Below are 18,603 nucleotides of genomic sequence, written 5' to 3' on the forward strand. Positions count from 1 at the left end.
AAAATCTGTTGTTTGCTTGCAGTGTGTTTACACAGGATAAGATTGTTCAGGGAAGTGTACTTGTAACCTAGAATTACCTCATAATGTGTCTTATTTGCCCTTTATGTTGGCATATCATGTTTCTTGCTCCTATTAGCTCCCTTTTAAAAACTGTTATTTTAGCTTCTCCATTACAGATTTCACAGAACTGAAAGCCAGTTACCTTCCTGATAGGAAATTTTCTCAACTAATTTTCAAGGTGTATAATAGGAAGAGGGCAGGGGAGAAGCGCTCCTGGAGACACTGAACAATTAATTATATTGTAATAGAGCTATAGAGGGAGGAGTGGATGACTGGCCCAGAGAAAACATGATTTCTCTGGTGCCAGGATTACACTCAGAGGCATTTCTGCCTATCTCCACTTTGCAAGGCACGGTGCCAGTGAGAACAGCAGTTAGTACACCCATAGAGGGGTTTACTAGCTTCCACACCGTGTTTGGTGAGTTCTTAACTTCAGGATGAGGAATTAAATTTTTTACCCAGCAGGAAGTGATTGCCATTTACTGATTTTTTTTGTAGCAAAGATCTAGCTTGGGATATGAGTATTCCAGAGATGTGCTGTCATAAGGAAGGAGATGCTAACAAATGTTGCTCGCTGGAATCAGCAAAGGCAATAAAATGCATGTACGTATGTGCAGAGCCAGGAACACACCTGTGAAAGAATGTCAAGCCTTAGACTTGAGAGCACAGTGCTCGTAGGCATTTTCGTCTTCTTCTGTACCTGCTGCTGGACACTCCTGTGTTCCCTTTGTTTTCTGTCGAAATGAACTGAATTGCTGCTTTTAAAGCATAGCTATGCTGATCATGAACAGCCTGGGCGCCTGAGCTGCCACTCCACCTTACCCTGTGTAAGTTCAGACTAGAAAAAATGATCTCCATAACAGAGACATTCTCACTGCCCATGATGCTAGGCTCCACTGACACAGGCACAGACTTACTCAGTGGGGAAAAAAACAAACAAAAAAATTGGGGGCATGTGCCCAGTTCAGAGATAGTAGTTTTCATCACCAATAAAACTTTGAAAAGATAAGACCAGTGCATCTATGTGTTACAGAGGTCTGAAAGATGAGTTGATAAGTTCTGGTTATACATGTTCTGTTTGTTGATCTTATAATATTATACTCTGATGGCTATACTGCAAATCATCGTGTTGATAGTATTAACCTAGTTCCTTAGAATCTAGAAAGTTATTCCTTGGCATGGGACTCCTGAAATAAGGCTTAGCTTTGTGCCTTTCCAGGCTAGTCATAGATATCTTATGGAATGGTAACTGTGAAAAAACACTGAAGAACTGTGAAGCTCCTTGTAAATGTATAATATTGTGATTTTTTATTGGGAAATATTTGTTTTTTAGGGGACAGTATTTATTCAAAAACAAACCTCCTGATGGGAATGCTCCTCCCAACTCTTTTTACAGAGCACTTTATCCTAAAATTATACAAGACATTGAGGTAAGAATCTACGTATATTTGAGTATTTGCCCAATAAAGTTATTTTTGGTAAATAGGGCAGGTAAAATATAGTAAATTGCCAGGCAAAAAATTTTAAAGCTTTTAAAGATTGTTTACTGGTAGCTAAATGAGAGAGCAGAGATGTATCTTCATGCAATAGCAGTGAGACTGTTAAAGTTGCACTTACACAATCTGATATTCAGATATCTTCTGAATTGAGCCTCCCTGGAAGTTCAGTAGTAGAAATGGCCACTACATATGTATGAGGAGCACTGAGCATATAACCTTATGTAGTTTATAGCTTGACCTCTGTTACCCTTTTTCCACCAGTTTATCATTTAATTGAATGAGTTATATGTGGGAGAGCTCTAGAAAATAAATCTTTAATAACTTTGCAAATGGAAAAATGCTATGCAATTTTAAACAGTGGCTTTTTAAAAACATTTTTAGTTGCCTTAAGGTCTTTGTATTTAATATAGTGAAGCATTGAACATTTGTCATTGGTTGCCATGAAAGTCAGATAAGAACTTAGTCCTGGTCCTTTCCTAATTACTTCCTTACCATTCCTTCCCTCAGACAATAGAATCTAATTGGAGATGTGGAAGACATAGTTTACAGAGAATCCACTGCCGAAGTGAAACAAGCAAAGGGGTTTACTGTTTACAGTATGATGATCAAAAGATAGTCAGCGGCCTTCGAGACAACACAATCAAGGTGAGGTCTGTTTAGTTATGGGAAGGTGGGTGAATGAACAAGTGTGTCCACATTAATAAGGCAGTCTGAACATCATATCTAAGCATTATTTCCAGAAAGTAAATGAGTTTTAGGTTGTTTCCAGTCCCAAAGCCTGAATCATTTCCTTAAAGGACAGTTACCTGCTTCCCGCCAGAAAGCATGTACAAATAGATAGTCCTAGGGTTAAATTCTCTTCTTAAAGTACATTGAATGTGCTATTGCTCCTTTGGGCCTCACATAATTATAGCCTACCCCTGTTCTTTAATGAAAAGGATAAAGTCTGCATTAGTATTAAAGCCACACATATATATAGTGCTTAGCTATACCTATAGAAAAGAATGCATTCTACATTGCTCTGGGCTTTGATTCTTTCGGAGAATCAAACACATAATAGAGCCAACAAGTCTCAGCAGCACCCCATTATCACATTGATCAAAAGGATCTTGTTTGCCATCCTAGATCTGGGATAAAAGCACGTTGGAATGCAAGCGAATTCTCACAGGCCACACGGGTTCTGTCCTGTGTCTCCAGTATGATGAGAGGGTGATCATAACTGGATCATCGGATTCCACAGTCAGGTAGAAAATTTCAAATGATCTTAATCTCTGGAAAGTCAGATCTGTTCTTTATTTGTCATAGATAGTAATTTGGTATATAGCTGCATGAACACAGTTCTGAAACTTCCTAACTAAAGAAGAATAAGCCATCAATTCTCCACATCATTGTTGGTCCACCTAGAAACCTTGATTTAGAAATGATTGAGGCAAAAAAAAAAAAAAAAAAAGAAAAAGAAAAAAGAAATGATTGAGGCAAGTTTACATTTTTGCACACTGAAGAAAACTACATATTCTGTTTTAATTTTGGGGAATCATCCATTACAGAAACTTGGTAGACTTTGCATTCTTTACAAAAACCAGCTCACAGAGGAATGATGTGAATGGAATAAAGCCTCTTTTCAGGTGGTTATAACTGTGGTATAGGCATGCATTATCTCCTTTAAAATGTGTACAGGTGAGCAATGCTCTCTCTTTGCCAGCCCCTCCCCTGCTGTCCCTGCAGTTTTTAATTGCAAGCTTTACTCAGGGAGGGGCCTTCAATTTCCAGAGGCGTTAGTGATTTGATGACACAGCCATTATGCTGCTGGAGTCCAGTGTAGCTTGAGTTCTGGGTACCAGCAACACTGCTGGAAACCTCTGTTAGGAGTTTTGCCTTAAGCTAAAGGATTTAGCAAACATAATGCATCAAAAGTAACTTAAAAAAAAAAAAAAAAAAAGGAAAAAAGGCAGTTAACTGCATTGTTAGACTCTCTAAAGTTAAATGTTTACCACTCGAAATTATCCTCTGTGAAGAGAAAAGGCTGTTCCTTTTTCTTGTCTTTTGACTTAAAGGCATAGCAAACTCAGTTCTTATAGTTATCGACATTTAACATTTATTGATGCTGTGGAGTGCCTCAGGGAAGCTAATCATTGTAGAGGCTAACATCATTTATAGGATAAGGGACAAAATTATTTTCTAAAAGATGGGGCTAAATTGGAAAAGGAAATGTGTTATGAAAATCAAAGTAAATACATAAAAATGGAGTAATCAAAGTTAAATATATCATCACACAAAATTCTTAGGCTATCCAAACATCCCACACTCTGCTGCTGTAAGTCCCTCTTTATAATGGGATGGCTATTTTTGATCTCTACCCCCATTCAAGGCACAGAAATGGGGCCTTAAACTTAGAGTGTAGTTCATCTTGTGCCTGGCCTGCCTATGGTAAAATTGAAGATCCAGGGTAATAGGCTCAAATCCATAGTACTAAGTCAGTCTGTTACAGAAGCTTCTTGGCCCATGTTAGTTCTGTTTCCTGAGGGCTACCCATGGGACACAATTGCTACTGTTATGGATCAGATTCCTACTTCAAAATGTATCTCATTAAAGGTATCAGATTAAATGTCAGAAGTTTTATAATAATCTTGAAATCTGGGCCCAGTTGGTAGGTGATCGTGGTTACATCTTCATTCCTATTCCCCATAACTCACCTAGATTTCAGGTAGTTTGTCTTAAGGGTTTCACACTGGCAGCATCCTGTCCCTTCCTTTTCCTGCTCTCCTAGTCCAGCCCTCTGTCTATGACTTCCCCCATGGTCCATCAGAACTCTTCACCTCAGCTCAGCCTCAAAGCTGCTAATTATGAAAATGGGGCAGGATGGATGGGGAATGATGTGGTGGCCAAATAGGATTATAGCCAGGAGCACCATCGAAACCTCAGATAACCTTTTTAATGTTGTTTGTTTCAGGGTATGGGATGTAAATACAGGTGAAATGCTAAACACATTGATTCACCATTGTGAAGCAGTCCTGCACTTGCGTTTCAATAATGGCATGATGGTGACGTGCTCCAAAGACCGTTCCATTGCTGTATGGGATATGGCCTCCCCAACTGACATCACCCTCCGGAGGGTGCTAGTCGGACACCGAGCTGCTGTCAATGTTGTAGATTTTGATGACAAGTACATCGTTTCTGCATCTGGAGATAGGACTATAAAGGTAATGAGGCATTTTTCAGTAATTCCCCAACTTAGAGTAAGGGAGTTCATGTGAAAATCTGAACAAACAAAATTTCATATTTAAACATCAGTGTAGAGTAATTTAATATTCAGACAGTAGTCTGTGTGTAAAAAGGCAACAAGTTAGACAAGCTATATGAAAATCTTAGGTATCTTATTCCTGTAAATAATGGTGAGTATGAGAAGGGCAGGGGTAAATTTAGCTTCAAGAAAATTTGGCTGCGGGGCTCCTGGGTGGCTCAGTGGGTTGAGCCTCTGCCTTTGGCTCAGGTCATGATCTCAGGGTCCTGGGATCGAGCCCCACATCGGGCTCTCTGCTCAGCGGGGAGCCTGCTTCCTCCCCCTCTCTCTCTCTGCCTGCCTCTCTGCCTACTTGTGATCTCTGTCAAATAAACAAAATCTTAAAAAAAAAAAAAAGAAAGAAAGAAAGAAAATTTGGCTGCAAACGAGATTAGTCCCATACGAGTAAATCAATTTGAGGAATTCTCATGTGATAGCAGCCAACTATAAATTAGCCCTTTGTTGTTGTGAATTAAACTTGCCCATTTTTTCCCCTCTCTGTTTTTGATTTGGTGTGGTTTGAGAAGTTGTCTTCCCGCTATTGGCTCAGTGCTATTTTCTGCTTTCTCAAGGCTCCAGTTGCCATAGATCTTACTAGTAAAAGCACCAAATCAACTGCCAAATGCTATTTCTGTTTCAGGTATGGAACACAAGTACTTGTGAATTTGTGAGGACCTTAAATGGACATAAACGCGGCATTGCCTGTTTGCAGTACCGAGACAGACTGGTCGTGAGTGGCTCATCTGACAACACTATTAGGTGAGCAGCAGGTGCTCTTACCCAGAAGGGATCACTGTTACCCTGCCTTTCATTGTTAGCACACAGAAGTCTGGATGTGTTATCTTTGAGTGTGTTATGTTTCTAATAAAATGTTTTTCTTCTCTTTTCTTTTCTTTTTTTAAGTTTTGTATTTTTAAGTAATCTCTACCCCCAGCATGGGGCTCCAACTTAAAACCCTAAGATCAGGAGTCATTCCTGTCTCCAGCTGAACCAGCCAGGCGCCCCAGATGTTTTCCCTTTCCGTAGCTTCTCATGGGTCAAAAGTTGGCCAAAAAACGGGGCACCTGGGTGGCTCAGTGGGTTAAGCCGCTGCCTTCGGCTCAGGTCATGATCTCAGGGTCCCGGGATCGAGTCCCGCATCGGGCTCTCTGCTCAGCGGGGAGCCTGCTTCCTCCTCTCTCTCTCTCTCTGCCTGCCTCTCTGCCTACTTGGGATCTCTCTCTGTCAAATAAATAAATAAAATATTTAAAAAAAAAAAAAAAGTTGGCCAAAAGAGAAAAGTTTGCCCCAAGCAGAAAGCACAGCAAAACCGTTTGTTGATGTGTTTTCTTCCTGTAATAGTTTTATTACCAGATAGACCTGTTTTAAAGGCACTGCTTGAATGAAGAAGTGGACAAGAATGATAAGTAGTTGGAGGTTGAAGGCCCTCCTCTTTAAATTCCTCCTGTGTACAGTTGAAAAGTGCTAATAAATAGCCAACGGCCTTTTCTCTCCACCAGTGTTCTTAAAAAAAAAAAGAAGAAGAAGAAGAAAGAAAAGATTTGTTCCCTACTACATATTGTGCACTTTTGTTTTCTTTGCATTACGTAATTATCCAGGGAGTTGCCAGTCTTTGAAATTATGAAGAATCCACAGATTTAAATACTTTTTGGTGTTTTCTCTTCACAAAGGTGACTGACAGAGATACAAATAGAATTTGGAAGATTTATCAACCCTCTCCCTTCCTTCAAAAAGTACTAAGGTGAAAAGGCCATTTAAAAAACAAAACTGTATTTTATCTAAAGAAATTGTCATTTTATTTGGTTCAGTCTGAAATCATGCAGTTTTAAGATTTTATTTAAGTAATCTTAATTAGCTGTACCTAACATGGGGCTCACTAACGCACAACCCTGAGATCAAGAGTCTCACGCTCTTCTGACAGCCAGCCAGGCACTTCCAGCTTTTTAAGTTAGTATATAAATGTTTTTGAGAACTTGCTTTTTGTTTCCATTATAAAGAAAAACTGTCCTGGACAGTGGGTGAAAACAGATTGTCCTTAGTAACAGAGGTGGACATGCTTTGTGAAGGCAGGATATCGTGGCACTCTACATCTCGTTCTTATTGGTGATTTCAGGAAGCATTACTTTTCTTGGCTTGGTCATTTCCTTCACAGGCAACTGGGTACATTGAATTCATCCTTTTTATGCCTTGGAGACCCTGTTTGCAGGATTGTATAAAAGCATTGTGCTTTGAAAATATATACTTCATTTGAACTTAAATCATACACTTTTTCTGCCTGAGTTATAAAGCAGAAAGGAAATAAATTACATTGAAAGCAATACATTTTTGAATGAATGTTGATTGACTTTATTTTGGGGGATTTTTTTAAAACATAAGAAGTATATTATTACAATATGCCAAGCTTAGAAAAGAGTACATGAAAATTCACTTGACTTAATTTTCTCTTTCAGATTATGGGACATAGAATGTGGTGCATGTTTACGAGTATTAGAAGGCCATGAGGAACTCGTGCGCTGTATTCGATTCGATAACAAGAGGATAGTCAGTGGGGCCTATGATGGGTGAGTTTGATAACAGGGTTTAAAAAAAAATGTACATCTTAATCCCTTCTCCTTGAGGATGTTAAATATAGTATTAACCTGACTCTGAAACATTTGGATCTCACAGAAAGGATCTGATACAATATTTCTTGTGTCTAATCCATGTGTTTTCCTCTTCTTTGTTTATTTTTCTAAAATGTTCTTCCCAGTCATTTATTTGCACTTGTTTGATCATGATTTTCATTAACATTTTAGTTATTTGGTTATACATTTGTCTGTTTTACCCTATAAAACAAACTGGGGAAACCCAGTATACCAGCATATGTGTGTAAAATAATGACTTAATAAAACTGAAATATTTGAAGGCAGTATCTTTGGGGCATAGTGTGATAGGCTCTTGAACTTGAATCTCTTTGAATAATTCCTAAAAGTGCAGCTCTCTTGTCTTCACTTCTCCTAGCATTTCAGTGACAAGTTTAGTAATCTTTATTTTCTTTGGTCTAATTTCCAGTGGTTTTAGAATCCATTCATGTTGTGAATGGATCCCATGTCCAGCACTGCTAAACACATAGTAAACTCATACAAAAGTGTATTCACTTCTGAAGGCCTTCTTATCATTTCTTCTTGTCAGAGTGCCTAACGTGGGGGGTAGAAGGCTGTAGTTCACATACTGACAGCTTTTTAAAAACCAGAAACTACCTTAAAATATTAGCTTAGTTTAGGAGCTGGCTATAGTGGTAGAGACAACTCACACAGGAGGAATAGACCATTCCCTCTGCTTTAAGTCGGCCATCACTGTTCTACCCATGGGAAATTGTTCAGGGTATGAGGACATATTCCAGCTATGTCATATTTTCTCATCGCCCTGGTTTTTTTTTTGTTTTTTTTTTTTTAAAGATTTATTTATTTATTTGACAGACAGAGACCACAAGTAGGCAGAGAGGCAGGCAGAGAGAGAGAGGAGGAAGCAGGCTCCCTGCCGAGCAGAGAGCCCGACGCGGGGCTCGATCCCAGGAACCTGGGCTCATGACCTGAGCCGAAGGCAGAGGCCTTAACCCACTGAGCCACCCAGGTGCCCCGTTTCATCGCCCTGGTTTTGATCTATTGCCATCTTTCTTGGATTTTGTCTGTTATTTACCTTGAGGAGACATGACTATATGTTTGATTTTCAGAAGGGCTAAACTTTTCTTACTTAAATCAAAATATGAGAATTTGCTTGTATAAACTACATATTTCTTCAGTGGGCTCCAGTTGTCTGGTACATGTTACGTGCACCATCTTAGAATTGACCAGAAAGAAGATGCCTCAGAATTACAGGTTTCTAGGTCTAAGTAACCTCTTATATCATTAAGACATCTAATGTATAAGATCTCTTCCCAGCCACAAAGTGTGGTGTAACTCTACCATTCACTATCTTTGGCTTGGTTAAAGCTAACCTATTTCTGGTGTTTAGGTTAAACCCATACATTTTCCCGTTAAGACCAATAGCCTCTATCCAAGAATGAATGCAAGAACCAAGTCTCCAAAACAAAAAAGTTTTTATATATTCCTGTGAACTGCATTTATCATATAAATCACATTCAGCATACATATTTATTGCCATGACTTTTTGCTATTCTTCCTTAATTTTGCTTTTAATTAAGATTTTGTCCCCTTTTTGATCTTTAGAAAAATTAAAGTGTGGGATCTTGTAGCTGCTCTGGACCCCCGTGCTCCTGCAGGGACACTCTGTCTACGGACCCTTGTGGTAAGAGTATCATTGTTTAGAGGGGGTTGGGGAACAGGAAGGAGAAGAAATTAAACATTGATGTGCTGTGGAATACAGATCTGGATTTGATACTTAGAAGCTCACAAAACCTACTACTAAGTGGAAAGGCAACCAATACATGACAATAAAATATGTTTATATAGCGCCTTTCATCCAAAAGTGCTTTAGAGGCTATGTATGGAGAGGAGCGTGGCAGCTGTTTAACAGCTGCACAGCAACTTTACACCACAGTTTAGTACAGGAAGTGAGTAAGAATTCTGTATCCACCAGAAACGGTAGGGGGTACTTAGGGAAAGAGAGCATAATTACTCAAATTGGAACCTGTCCAGAAGCTGAGGACCTGCACACCTGTGCCTGCAAAAAGTGCCGTGGGAGCCTGTGGGAGCCCCCGGTCAGCCCCCTAGCTATGCAGCCTGTTCGAGGCATGCTGCCTCCAGCAACGTGAATCCCACTGCTTTTATTCCTCATATACCCCCTTGCCATGAACATCTTGACATTTGAAGGAAGAAGTGACTCAAGAGGAGGAAAGTCACCTTTGAAAGCACTAAAATTCTTTATCATGGTGTTCACCAAATGCCCGGATGAGAAAATGGCCTACGGTTAAAAGCTGCTGCCATTTGAAAAAGAAGATTAGGTGGGGCACCAGGGAGCGCAACGCGGGAAAAAGATGAGAGCTAGCATTTGAAGCCCAGTATTCTGAATCCTAGCTCTGAACATTTGGTGGTCTCTGCTCTGGAGAATCGAGAGAGGGAGAGAGGCAGGCATTTGTCTTCCTTGTTGGATTTAAAGCTCATTCTTGCAGCACCAGACCTGCCTTATCTGCATGTTTCACACATGTTTTTTGAAATGTGTATTTTCATTCATTTACAATTAGTCTAAGTGAGGTAATAATTTATTTACGGCAGAACTTACCCTTTTTCAGTGTATTTTTTCTGAATTTCGCAGTGTGTAAAACACCTCAACCGAGATCTAGAACATTTCCACCACCCCCAAAATTATGCCCCTTCATATTAATCCCCTCTCCCCCAACCCCAGCAACTGTTCATCTGATCTCTTCCAATGCTTCTGCTGTCTCACTATGTCCTGTAAAGTCAATCATATAGTGTGTAGCTTTCTGAGATTCGTTCATGTTGCTGCCTGTGTTCGTGCTCTGTTCTTTTGTACTGCTGAGTAGTAGTCCACGGTGTGGATGAGCCAGTTTATTTATTTGCTCACCAGCTGAAGGACATTTGGAACGCTTCCAGTTTGGAGTGATGCTGAAAACATTGCCTTATAGATCTTTGTGTATACATACGGTTTTCCTTCCTCTAAGGTAAATACCTAGGAGTGCAGTTTCTGGATCCTATGATAAGTGTGTGTTTAAATTTGAAAGAAACTACAGGCTGTTTCCCAAAGTGGCATTTTGGGAGTTCACAAATGCAAACCATTTTGTATTTCCACTGCTGGAATGTATGAGAGTGCCATTTTTCCTTTTTTCCACATCCTTGATAACACTTGGTATTGTCAGCTTTTAAGAATCATAGCCATTTGAGTCGGTGTGTAGTGGTTGTAGTTTTAATTTGCATTTCTGTGATAATTAATGGTGTAGAACATCTTTTTATTTGCTTTTCTTTTATGCAGTATCTTTTCATATCTTGTCCTCATTCATTTATTGAGTTGTCTGTGTAAGTTTTAAAAACCGACTTATTGAGATAAAATCGACATAAAATATAGAGGACATATTTTAAGTGTACAACTCAATAAATACTGATATGTGTACATACCAGTTAAACCATCTACTTCAACCAAGATAATGAACATATCTTCATGCCCCCTCTGTAATTTCTCCTTCCAATCCCACCCCACTTTCTGCTACTCCAATCCCCAGGTAACCACTGATCTGCCTTCTGATTAGGTGGCATTTTCTAGGTTTTATAAACAGAATCATACAGTACGGTATTTACTCTTTTTTGTCTTATCTCTTTTCACTAAGCTTAATTATTTTGAGATTCACCCATGTTGTTGATTTATATCAATAGTTCATTGCTTTTTAAAAATTGCTGAGTAGGTACTTTACTGTATGGTTATACTGTATTTTGTTTATTCTTTTGCCGGTTGATGAAAACTTGGGTTGTTTCCAGTTTGGGGCTATTATAAATAAAGTTTTTATAAACATTTTTGTGCAGTGAAATGAACATACGCTTTCATTTCTCTGGGGTAATTGATAAGAACAGAATAGTTTAAGTCGTGTGTTGTATATGTTTTGTATTTTTTAAAACTGCCTGTTTTCCAAAACGGTTTTATCATGTGACAGTGCATGAGAGTTCCAGTTACTCCACATGCCCCAATACTTAGTACAGTGTTTTTGAGTCATTCTAATAGTGTGTTGTGATATCTCATTGTGATTTTAATTTGCATATACCTAATGTTAATAATGTACAGCATCTTCTCATGCATTTATTTGCCATCTGTGTATCTAGTTTGGTGAAGTATCTGTTCGAATCTTTTGCTATTTTTTTTTTTAAAGATTTTATTCATTCATTTGACAGAAAGAGATCGCAGGTAGGCAGAGAGGCAGGCAGAGAGAGAGGAGGAAGCAGACTCCCCACTCCCCGCTGAGCAGAGAGCCCGATGAGGGGCTCAATCCCAGGACCCTGAGATCATGACCTGAGCTGAAGGCAGAGGCTTAACCCACTGAGCCACCCAGGTGCTCCTGCTAATTTTTTTAATTGGTTGGGTTTCTTACTGAGTTTTAAGATTTCTATCATATATTCAGGATAATATAAGTCCTTTCTGAGATTGGTGATTCACAAATATATTCTCCCAGTCCATGTTTTGTTTTTCATTCTTTTAAGAATACCTTTTGGAAATTCTTAATTTTTGTTAAGTCCAGTGTATTAGCTTTTTCTGTTATGGATTGTGTCATTTGCAGTTATATCTAAAAAAAAATCTTCACCAAATCCAGAGTTGCGAAGATCTTCCCCTGTGTTTTCTTCTAGAATTTTTATAGTTTTAGGCTTTATATTTTGGTCTGTGATTCATTTTGAGTCCATTTTTATAGATGGTACAGGTATGGATCAAAGTTATATGGATATCCAATATTCCAGCACTGTTTATTCAAAAGACTATCTTTTTTCGTCTGAATTGCCTTCTGTAGCTTTGTCAAAAATCAATTTACTATATTATGTGGGTCTACTTATGGACCTATTCAGGTCCATTGATCTTTTTGTCTGTCATGATGCCAGTATCGTACTTTCTTGGTTACTGCAGCTTTTTATTAATTCCCAAAGTGTACATCCTTCAACTTCGTTCCTTTTCAAAGTTTTTTGGGTCCTTTGAATTTTCTTGTGAATTTTAGAATCTGCCAATTTTAACAACCAAAAAAATAATAATAATAAAATAAAAGATGAGATTTTCACTGGATTTGGTGGATCTAGATCAGTTTGGAGAGAAATAACTTCTTAACAACACTGCCTTTTGATCCATGAACAAAGACATTAAAAACAAATGGAGCGTTTTTGTTTAGGTCTTTAAATTTCTCAACAATGTTTTATAGCCTTCAGTGTAAAGGTCTGACACATCTTTTGTCATATTTATCACTAAATATTTCATATTTTTAGTGCTGTTATAAATGATATTTTAATTTGGGGGTATTTAAAATTTTTAATTTCTGATCTGTGCATTACAAGCATATAGAAATACACTTGCTACTTCTTTTGCAATATGTGTACCTTTCATTTCCCTTGTTTCGTTGTACTGACTTAAGACCTTCAGTACAATGTTCAAGAGAATTGGTAAGAGTGGTTGTCCTTATCTTGGGGAAAAGACGCTTGGTCTTTCACCATTTTCATGTACACGTATATAGATACATGTTAGCTGTAGCTTTTTGTAGATACCCATTATCAGGGGATTATGAAGTTTCTTTGTATTCCTTGATTGTTGAGAATCTTTATTAGGAATGGATTTTGTTAACTAACCGCTTTTATGTACACCCAAATGTTAAACCCAATTTTATGTCTCTTTGGATCCCATGAACATTAAAAAGAATAGTAATCAAGGAATACTATGAACAACTCTGTGTCCCCAAATTTGATAACGTAGATGAAATGGATCAATTCCTTGAAAGATACAATCTTCTATAATTCACATAGGAAGAAATAGACAATCTGAATTGGACTATACCTATTAAAGATATTGAATCAATAATAACTTTACAAAACAGCACCAGGCCCAGATGGGTTCACTGGTGAATTCTACCAAGAGTTTAAGGAAGAAATTATACCAATTCTTCACATCTTTTACGGAAGATAGAAGCAGAGTGAATACTTCCTGACTCATTCTGTGAGGCCAGCATTAACCTCATACCAAAAGCAAGCAAAGGTATTAAAAGTACAGATCAGTATGTCTCATGAACACAGGTGCTCATCTCTGAGCACATTTACTTCTTGTAAAGAATGTAAAATGCTGCAACTCTATGGAAAGCAGTATGGGGTTTCTTAAAATATTAAAGGTAGAGTTATGCTATGATCCAGCACCCTCAATTCTGAGTGTATATCCCAAAGAACTGAAAGCAGGATCTCAAAGTAATATTTCCACTCCTATATTCATATCAGTATTATTCACAGTAGCCAAGAGGTGGAAGCAACCCAAGTGTTCATCAGCAGATAAATGAATTAGAATATATGTACAATAGAATATTATTCAGCCTTAAGAAGGGAAATACTGTCACATACTCCAACATGGATAATACTTGAGGACATTATTTTAAGTGAAACAGATGAGTCACAAAAGACAAATACCTTAATATTTCACTTAGAAGAAGTAAGTAAAGGGTACAGTGGTCAAATCCAAAAAGTAGAATGGTGGTTGCCAGGGGTTGTGGGCGAGAGAAATAGGGAGTTGTTGTTAAATGGGTATAGAGTTTCAGTTTTGCAAGATGAAAAAGTTCTAGAGATTGATTGTATAGCAGTGGGAATGTACTTAACAACACTGAACTATACAACATTAACAATAGATAAAATGGTAAATTTTATGTGGTTTTTACCATGATGCAAATTAAAATATTTTTAAAAATAAGGTAATAGGCAAACACAATTGTATAACCAATAAAAGTTTATTAGGCAGGATTTTTTGGTAATATTTTAAACACTTTGCTTAAAATCTAAGTGTTGTCTTGTCACGGTCCTTATATTTAGTGATTTCACAGTAAAGAAAATACCTAGACTTAATTAAAAGGTAGCAATATGCCGGAAAATGAAGTAACTCTTTAAAAAAATCCTCATCGATGGGGCGCCTGAGTGGCTCAGTCGGTTAAGCGTCTGCCTTTGGCCCAGGTCATGATGCCAGGGTCCTGGGATCAAGCCCCGCATCGGGCTCTCTGCTCAGCAGGGAGCCTGCTTCTCCCTCTCTGTCTCCCACTCCCCCTGCTTGTGTTCTGTTCCCTCTCTCACTGTGTCTCTGTTAAATAAATAAAATCTTAAAAAAAAAAATCCTCATCAGAAAAAAAAAAATCCTCATCAAAATATTAGCAAAATGAATCCAGTGATGTTTAGTGTATATATGTGCATACACCATGACCCAAGTGGTATTTATTCCAGGTATACAGAACTTGTTTAATATTCAAAAATTCAACTGTATAATCCATCTTATCAAAAAGCTAAAGAAGAAAAATCACATTTTTATGTCAGTACATGCAGAAAAGACATTTGGCAAAATCAGTGCCTATTTATGATTTAAAAACTCTTCAACAAGCTAGAATAGAGGAGGTACTTCCTCAGCTTCATACAGAAAAATGCAAATTGAAACCTCCAGTAACATACCAAAATGTTTAAAATTAAAAAGATTGATAGTATCAGTTGGTTGGTAAAGATGTGGAGCAACTGGAACTCTGATACCTTGCTGGTGAGAGTATAAATTGGCACAACTTTCATAAAACTGAAAAAAAATAAAACTGTTTCCCTGTTCATGCTTAAACTAAACATATACCTGCTCCATCTGTGGCCCCACCGCACTACTAGGTGAAATGAGAGCATATATCCTTCAAAAAACATGAAGATAAATGTTCACAGCAGATTCACTAAATAGCCAAAACTACAGTCAACCCCATATGTCCACCACAGGAGAAAAGATTAAATGTATTTTCATTTAGTAGAATGGCAACCAGTAATTTTACAAAAGAACATTACATGCAGTAACAAAGAGGTATCTTGCACTGTTGAGTAAGAGAAACCAGGCACAAAAGAAGACATGCTATATGAGTGTATTTATATGAAATTCAGGAACAGAAAAAATGAATTGATGCTGAAAGCATTGGGGTGAAGGTAAATTTGAGAAGTAAGGAGCATGAGAGCAATTTTCAGGATGCTGGAAATACTCTACATCTTGAACAAGGTGGTAATTAATGCCAGTGTGCACTAGAGCAGGCTTGAACCTTGCTTATGAGAGACAGTTCTCAAATTTTCATGAGTTTTGCAAGTTGGTTGGTCTTACATGGATAGTTTGAGATTAGCCACTGTAGCAGTTTTTACGCCATAAAAATGTATGAATGCATTTACAAATTGGGGAGAATTAGTTGATAAACATTTAGCAGCACACCTCGTATTACTGGTCATCAGTCTTGGCCTCTGATTTTAAAGGAATCCAACAGATACAGAAAGAAGGTAAGGCCAGGGAGGTACTGAGGAATGTTCTCATTCAGCCTAAACCAAGGAGAGTTAGCAGTAAGAAACCAGCATACTCTTTGTCATGGCTCAGCTCTAGTGAACGTAACTTTGATTGTACAAAGTCAACTGCCCAGTGTTTTGACTTTTTCCATTTTGCCCTTAATCCAGATTGCTTTTTCTCTGTGTTCTTGAAACAGCTAAATATTAGAGATTATCGTCATTCACATAGTCTTTCCATAGACTTCTTTGACATGTTGCTGAATCTGTGTCCTTTTGATTTTGAGTAGTTCAAAAGTTTTTGTTTCTGCTGCTTTAGGAGCATTCTGGAAGAGTTTTCCGACTCCAGTTTGATGAATTCCAGATTGTCAGTAGTTCACATGATGACACAATCCTCATCTGGGACTTCCTAAATGATCCAGCTGCCCAAGCTGAACCCCCCCGCTCCCCTTCTCGAACATACACCTATATCTCCAGATAAATAATCATACAGTGACCTCATATTTGCCCAGGTATGAAAAAAAATTGTGTACATAGCACTGTGGGTAGGAGATGGAATATTGTCTATTGCTAGCTCATGGAGCCTTCTCATACCCTTTATCTCCAATTCCTGTAAAGCAGGTGAAGCAACAGCTTAAGGCAGGGCTGGGGCTGCACATTGGACACTGCCTTTCATCAAGGTAGCTAGCCTCAGTTCTAGATGATTCTTGATCTAGATTTAGATGATCCTTATGTAGTAGAATGAATCATTTCTACCCCAGTTATCTAATAGGATTGTTAAGAAAATAAAATGAGATTTGAATCAGTTTCAAAGCTAAGAGTAAGCTATAAGGCCCATGACTTTGTAGTTCGCAGATCAAACCAGTTCCTGTAACAGAGAGCCTTTAAACCAAGTAAATAATGTGTAGGTAGAAAAATTTTTTGTGACATCGCTTAGATGATTTCTCACAGCTCTGCCTTGTCAATGTCATTGCATTATAAAACATGGCTTTTTTATCCTTATCCCTACCCACCCCCACAAAAAAAAGACCTTGAAGGTCACTCTGAAGTTGGTGACAACTCCTTGTATTCTCCCACTTAAGTCTCCAACCTCCCTCTGAGGCAGGAGAACATCCTACATTTCATCTTTATCTATGTGATGATATATTCAGATCACACCCGGTGTCAAGTAGTTCAGATCCATCAAGTAGGTCATCACTGGGTTGGGGAAACTGCACTAGTGGGGAATGTTGCTGTCGTTATGGTTTCTTATTTCCCAGACTTGCCTTAGTTCTGCGGCAGAGGTACAGATTTAGTACACTTTTTGCATGTCTTTCTGCAGTGGTTCTAAAGGGGGTGGTCCATGACCTGCTGGACTCACTTCAGCGCTCCCTGTTCTCACAGAGAACACACTGCTTCCTGTCCCTCAGCTGGGTCACACAGGGAGGCTCAGGTGAGAATCCTAGATATGTGTCCCTGGGCAAGCAACTTCCAGAGCCTTAAATTCCATCTTAGTAAGATGGGCTGCAGTCCCTGCCTCACAAAGCTGTTGTGAGGATTGCATTGAAATGTCATATTCTTATGTCAGAATTCTTAGAGCCTAGCACAGAACAAGCCCTCAGTAAAAAGTGGTCATCGTTAGTAATACCGTAATCATCACGCACCTGTCCCCTCCTTTGGCAGATGAGATTATTATGGCATTTCGCTATATTTAATATTTTTCCTGGCTCTCTGTTTGTGTCTCCTTTCTCCTCTTCACCCCTGAAACAAAAACATTCCCTCAGAGTGTATCTCAGACTTTTTTTCCATATCAAAGCTTCCTTTTTGGGGTGCTTTTTGTCTTCCTGAGGCTTCAGCTCTTGTCTTAACGTAGGTGACCCTCAAACTTGTATCTCTAGTCCTAACCTCTGTCTTTATCTCCAGGCCACATTACAGCCACCACCTATACATCCGTCCTTGACGTTCTGAGGAGTGTGTCTGGTGCACACTTCCAACACTCAGACTTTCCCCTCGTCCACTCTGCCAGGGCCCTCTGCCAAGTGGCCAGACAGCTTCATCCAGCTGCCCCACTTCTGCTGGTGGCACAACTGTGCTTCTGGCCACTGAGGGCCAGCACCTCAGAGCTAGCCTCACCTGCTCCACCATTACAGAGAGCAGGTGAGATCTTGGCAACCCATCAGAGTGACTCTTAATCTCAAGATGTCAGAGTCACTCTGCACGGGCGCTGCAGCCCTGAGCATGTCCGTGAGCCCCACCGTGTCCCCAGGCAGGCTCTGCAGCCCTTGACAGAAGCTCCTGCTTGGTGTGGGCAGGGAGCAGGTGTTAGGAAGGACGTCTGAGCCTTTCTCCCAATTGACAGCTAAAATTCTTCTCCTCTTAGAACAAGTGAGAAATGTAGGGAAAGGGACTAATGACTCTGTGCTCTGTTTTCACACAGGACTCATTAAAGTTGCGGTATTTAACATATCTGCCAATACCAGGATGAGCAACAACAGTAACAATCAAACTACTACCCACTTCCCCGGACTAGCCGAGGAGTGGGGCTCTGAGACTCCTGTTGGGACACAGTTGGTCTGCAGTCGGCCCAGGATGGTCTGCTCAGCACAGCTGACTGCTTCCATGCTGCTATCAGAAGATGTCTTTTATCTTTTGTGAATGATTGGAACTTTTAAACCTCACCTCACCTCCCCTCCTCTCCTCTCTGCACCTGTTTTTCCTCATTTGGTTCCAGACAAAGATGACTTATAAATATATTTAGTGTTTTGCCAGAATCTCTCTTGCTTTGCTGTTAAGCAGAAGAACTAGTTTCCCTATACCTTCTGTGAGACCCAACTTCTAG

General features: G+C 39.0%; 1 protein-coding gene across 13 annotated transcripts in view; it reads left to right on the forward strand.

Moving 5' to 3' along the window:
* Positions 1–18,277, forward strand: part of BTRC (beta-transducin repeat containing E3 ubiquitin protein ligase) — a 180,861-nt gene extending 162,584 nt beyond the window's left edge. For 12 of the 13 annotated variants that reach the window (XM_032312233.1, XM_032312223.1, XM_032312224.1 and 9 more), the window contains 9 exons: positions 1,394–1,490; positions 2,067–2,204; positions 2,685–2,803; positions 4,510–4,759; positions 5,480–5,598; positions 7,290–7,400; positions 9,048–9,126; positions 16,105–16,297; positions 18,202–18,277. In XM_032312233.1, the coding sequence (XP_032168124.1) occupies positions 1,394–1,490; positions 2,067–2,204; positions 2,685–2,803; positions 4,510–4,759; positions 5,480–5,598; positions 7,290–7,400; positions 9,048–9,126; positions 16,105–16,266 (1,075 nt within the window). In that variant the 3' untranslated portion in view covers positions 16,267–16,297; positions 18,202–18,277. The remainder of the gene's footprint in view (positions 1–1,393; positions 1,491–2,066; positions 2,205–2,684; positions 2,804–4,509; positions 4,760–5,479; positions 5,599–7,289; positions 7,401–9,047; positions 9,127–16,104; positions 16,298–18,201) is intronic. The other variant, XM_032312225.1, reaches the window with a different exon arrangement.
* Positions 18,278–18,603: the final 326 nt, after the last annotated feature.

The sequence above is a fragment of the Mustela erminea genome, chromosome 14 (genome assembly GCF_009829155.1).
Source record: "Mustela erminea isolate mMusErm1 chromosome 14, mMusErm1.Pri, whole genome shotgun sequence".
NCBI lineage: Eukaryota > Metazoa > Chordata > Mammalia > Carnivora > Mustelidae > Mustela > Mustela erminea.